General features: G+C 52.6%; 1 protein-coding gene across 1 annotated transcript; it reads right to left on the bottom strand.

Annotated features, from left to right (window-relative positions):
- Nucleotides 1-4,246: 4,246 nt before the first annotated feature.
- Nucleotides 4,247-4,805, bottom strand: RPS29 (ribosomal protein S29). The gene is made up of 3 exons (XM_008504540.2): nucleotides 4,682-4,805; nucleotides 4,449-4,548; nucleotides 4,247-4,362 (listed from the first exon to the last, which is right to left on the bottom strand). The coding sequence occupies exons 1-3, from the start codon at nucleotides 4,741-4,743 to the stop codon at nucleotides 4,354-4,356; spliced, it is 171 nt and encodes a 56-aa protein (XP_008502762.1). The 5' UTR covers nucleotides 4,744-4,805; the 3' UTR covers nucleotides 4,247-4,353.
- Between the last annotated feature and the right edge of the window lie 251 nt (nucleotides 4,806-5,056).

Here is a 5,056-nt window from a genome sequence, read left to right as displayed (position 1 = left end):
TACTTCCCTGGGCAGCCCATTCCAATGCCTGATCACCCTCTCCAGAAAGAAATTCTTTCTCATCTCCAACCTAAACCTCCCCTGGCACAACTTGAGACCCTTTGTGCCCTCTTGTCTTGCTAAGAGTTGCCTGGGAAAAGAGCCCAACCCCCCCCTGGCTCCAACCTCCTTTCAGGGAGTTGGAGAGTGATGAGGTCTCCCCTGAGCCTCCTCTTCTCCAGCCTCAACACCCCCAGCTCCCTCAGCCCTTCCTCACAGGAATTCTGCTGGATCCCTTCACAGCCTCCTTGCTCTTCTCTGGACCTGCTCCAGCTCCTCAATCTCCTTCCTGAGCTGAGGGGCCCAGAACTGGACACAGGACTCAAGCTGTGGCCTCCCCAGGGCTGAGCACAGGGGCAGAATCCCTTCCCTGGACCTGCTGGCCACGCTGTTCCTGAGCCAGCCCAGGATGCCATTGGCCTTCTTGGCCACCTGGGCACACTGCTGGCTCCTGTTCAGCTTCCAGGTGTTGAGGAACCTCTTTGCTGGGCCTGACACCACATTCCCTCAGGATAAGATCACCCCCAGCCTGGTCCCCCCAAGCCACAAGAAATCAGACCCCAGGGAGCCAAAGACCCTGAGGTTCCTCAGGAGGCAGGAGCTGTCACAGCACCCAGGCTGCTGCAGCTGACCTGAAGGACTGACATTTATTTTCCACGCTGAGCAGGTCAGCCAGCTTCATTTTTCTCACCTAAATATGAGTTTAAAAGGCAGCGTTTTACCCAAACCCTGGCAAATTCCTCCTGGAGCCTCTGATGATCATAGATTTTATCTGGTGTCACAGTCCAACACGATTTAGTGTATTTTCAACAGTCCAAATCCCCTATCAACTCTATTTCAGCAATTAGAGGTTCATCTCTTTGAAAGCTGAGGCATCACCATCTTTTACTTGGCTCCAAGGAGGCAAGGTTATTTCCCTGCAGGAAAACATGGATCAGCTGTTGGCTATTAAAGCAAAGTCCTTGAAGGATATTTTGATTTTACCTGTCCTTTAGGGGAATCAGCAGCTCCTTGTAAGTCATTTTGTTTCCAAATAACTTTGAGCTTCACATCTGTGCACTTTCAAAGTCTGTAACCATCAGCTTGAGGTAGAAACAAAATGCAATTTTCACGACCAGCTCAGGAAATTCATGGGTTTGGCACTCAGTCTGCCTTGTAATATTGGGTAATAAATACCTGGTTAAGGCAGCAATGAGGTAAAAAAGCATCATGGTTGGTACTCTGCATCCTATCCACTGGATGTAAAAGATGGGAGAAATAGAATAGGGAAAAAGGCAAGAACATCTAAAGTGTTTACAGAATTGGAAGGTGATAATTCAGGGACTTTAATGTGCAGCAAGTAACTCAAAACCACATTTTAGCTTTGTTTTCAAGGTAGGAAATTGCTTTTCCATCACTGTCCCTGTCTCTCTGGTACAGAGCAGGGTTTAATGTTATTATTTTCCATCACGTGGGTTAAGAGATGCTCTGGCTCTCAGGATCAGGTCTGCTTTAGGGCAGCACAGAACTGCCCTACAACAGTACCCACAGAGGGCAGAGAGAGCCCCAAAGCCACTTTCCCTTCAGAAAGGAGATTTGCTCAAGAAAAAGAGACAGATATCCAATATCCACAACTCCCTGCCAGGCCCAAAGGTCTCTTTGGAGAGTCCAGATAATTCTTGTAACTGCCACGACTGGCAAAGCTCTCAGCCTGGTGCCCAACACGGGGGTTTCCTCCTGTCACCCACATGGAATCATGGAATGGGCTGGACAAGACCTTAAAAATCACCTGATCCTTGGTGGGGACAGGAACACCCAGACACATCCCACTGGGAAGTACCACGAGCACATCTGTCACCTCTGTGGGGCAGCAGGAGACGAGCTGAACACAGCTGTGTGCAGACAGGGAGGGAAATGTTTCCCCATGAGGACAGTCAGACCTTGGAATAGTCTCTCAGGGTAAGGGGAAGCACCAGGATCCTCCTCAAGCTTGAGAAAGAGAGAGAAGAACTGATGGGAGAAAGGAAAATCATCCTCACCCCACTGTACTTGGGGCTTGTCAGATCACACCCAGAGTATTGAGTTCAGGTTTGGTCCATAAAAAGGATGTGGACAAGATAGAAAGCATCCAGAGAAGAGCTACAAGGATGATCAGAGGACTGAGAAAAATGAGTCTGTGCAGCCTGGAGAAGAGGAGGCTGAGGGGAGACCTCCTGCCCAGGATCCAGGACTTCAAGGGGGGTCCAGAGCAGCTGGAGACTCCCTATGGACAAGGAGTCCCATGGACAAGACAAGGGGCAATGGGCACAAGTTGCTCCTGGGCAGATTCCCATTGGACACCAGAGGAAAATGTTTCCCCATGAGGACAGTCAGAGCTTGGAATGGTCTCCCAGGGGAAGGGGTGGATTCCCCCACTCTGGAAAGTTGGAAGTCTCAGCTCCAGGGGGTGCTGAGACATCTCAGAGAAACAAGAAGATGAGAAGGGTTGGAGCAGAGGGGCCTTGGGGACCCTTCCCACCTGACAGTCTGACTCCAGCAATGGGATTTGCAAACACTTTGCTCTCCCATTTTGCATTTTGACTCATTTTGTGTTTCACTTTTACACCACAGTCACTTATTCACGTGCTCGTGAAAAGCAGAGTGAAAGAATCACCATCCTTCACAGCATGGGAAGTTTCCATGTTCAGGTGGGGGTTGCACCCTTCTTGCTAGAGGGGTAAGAAGCAGAAAACTCTCAAGTACAAAGGTGGTGTCACATCCATCCCTTCTGCTTCTCATGAGTTACCCTGTCACAGAGCCCAAGCAACACCCTAACTGGGTGCCACCACCTCCTGAGCAGGACCCAGCAGCCTTACTGGTGATGGACACAAGCCCAGTGTTGTCACCAGAGCTGCCCGTTCTCTGCTGGGACTGGTGGCAGCAAAGCTGCCCAGTTTACCCACTCAGAAAACAAATTGTATCCTGGGTTAAAATAACGTTTTCCTCACTGAGGATTTCCAGGGAACCAGGGATTTAACCATGGCTGAAAGTGAGAAGCCCAACTGCAGGAATGCTGCCCCTTCCCCAGTCCAGCACCAAACCTGGATCAGCACCCCAAGTGACCCCAAAGCTGCTGTCCTGGGGACAGGAGCAGCCCAAGGGACCTGCTGGCTCCCCGTGTCCTCCCAGGCTGCAGCAGGCACAGGATGGTGGCAGCCCCTGCAGGAATCTGTCTTGATATCACTGCTTCAAAGCAGAGGGGGAAATCCTCAGAGCAAGACAGCACCTGTTAATTAACCTCTTCATTTTTACATCAGGCTTTAATTATTGATTTATGTGTCCCAAGACGAGCTCTTCTTCCCCCAAAGCTTGCAGCCCTCCTGCAAAAGGGCCATGCTTTCACTAGTGTTTTCTCATTAATTTTGTGTTCTTTCCCAAGTATTTTTCCAAGTTTCATTACGTTGTTTCCAGGGAATTCCTAAACCAACCCACCTGGAGCAGCAGCAGGCAGCTCAGCACTGATTCCCCCCCCAGCTGCACCTCAGCCCCCTGCTCAGCAGCCACACACCCCCTGAGGTGACACTAAAATGTCCCTTCCAGCAACTCAGCCCCCAGCCCAGCACCTGGGTTTGCTCCATTCCCTTTTCTCAGTGCCCCATCTTGTTTAGTTTGTTAATTATGAGGGGGATTTGTTAGTAAATGACCCCGTGCAGAGCAGTGTGGCTTCAGCAGATGCTCCAAAACCAGCCTGACAGCAGAGGAGCTGTCATGACACTTTTAACCCTTTTTTTTTTTTCCCCCTAACCCATTTTTAAAGAAAAGAAAACCAATTCCAGGCCTCCTGCACACCTACCAAGTGTTTCTTCACTCACTCTCTTCAGCCCTATTAAATGAGAACGCTTCAAGGGGCTGGAGACCTCAGGAAATGCCCAATGAAGTGGCAGGGGCACATGGCTCCAACCACACTGAGTTCCTTCAGAGGAAGAGATAAAAGTTGGGACTGCAGAGCTCATCACTCCTGAGTTCCAGCAGACATTTGCCCTGTCCAAAAGCAGCCACAGGCTCAGGATGCCATTACCCTTTAATCATTCATAGCCTTGCCCACCCTGAAGCCCTAGACCACCCCCCCTAAACAAGTAAGGAAAGCTTAGGCACAATCTGAGATACAGCCCACCCCTCCAGAACAGCCACTGTGAGGGACCTGATGCCCTGGCACCCCTATAACCTTTAGAAAAGGCAACTGCTCACGTCAGTCGGGAAGGGAGAATATTTATTAAGTAGAGGTATGTCGAGATTTGTTGGAGAGGCCCAGGGGAGCCCTGGGACCTGCTGGCGACAGCCTCATCCTCCCGGCGCTCAATCCAGCTACAAGAGAACGAGAAAAGCGAGAGAGGAGTCATGAGGAACCGGCACACCCGCCCATCCCGCATGGCTCTGGTGCCGGGGCTCACCTTGATGAATCCGATATCCTTGGCGTACTGGCGGAAGCATTGCCGGCACATGTTCAGGCCGTACTTGCGAATGAGACCGTGGCGGTTGGAGCACACGCGGCTGCGAAAGGGAGAAGAGAGCAAGGCCGGTGAGGGCGGGTAATGGCGGCGAGAGGAAGAGGAAGAGGAAGAGAGGGGTGTGCCGCGATTTTTAAAAACCCATTTGAGGCGGCCCTGTGTCTCCTTGCACTGACCAGGAACGCGAGCCCTGTCCGAATTTCCTGGGGTGGCTCCAGTAGAGCTGTTGGTGCCCCATCCTCCCTGCTGCGCGCCCAGCGGTGAGAGAGACAAAGATGGCGCCGGGCGGCGGCCTTAAGGCTCCCTGGCGGCTCCCGCCATGCACCGCGCCACCCCGCCCTACACACACACACAGAGCCCCTCTGTGGCCCCGCCCCTCGCCGTGACGTCACAGCGGTGTGAGGGGAGGAGAGGCGGCAGCGCAGGGCTGGCAGCGCCGGGCGCGGTGGCGCGCGCCTGTAGTCCCAGCTACTCGGGAGGCTGAGCCCGCCGGATCGCTTGAGTCCAGGAGTTCTGGGCTGCAGTGCGCTATGCCGAGCGGGCGTCCGCGC

Source organism: Calypte anna, chromosome 5A, assembly GCF_003957555.1.
Source record: "Calypte anna isolate BGI_N300 chromosome 5A, bCalAnn1_v1.p, whole genome shotgun sequence".
NCBI classification, from domain to species: Eukaryota; Metazoa; Chordata; class Aves; order Apodiformes; family Trochilidae; genus Calypte; species Calypte anna.
This window is presented reverse-complemented; position numbering and strand designations above follow the sequence as displayed.

Coding starts and splice junctions, on each gene's coding strand:
- RPS29 (XM_008504540.2), bottom strand. CDS start 4,743: ATGGGGCACCAACAGCTCTACTGGAGCCACCCCAGGAAATTCGGACAG. Junction 4,549..4,681: donor GGACAGGGCTCGCGTTCCTG/GTCAGTGCAAGG, acceptor TCCCTTTCGCAG/CCGCGTGTGCTCCAACCGCC.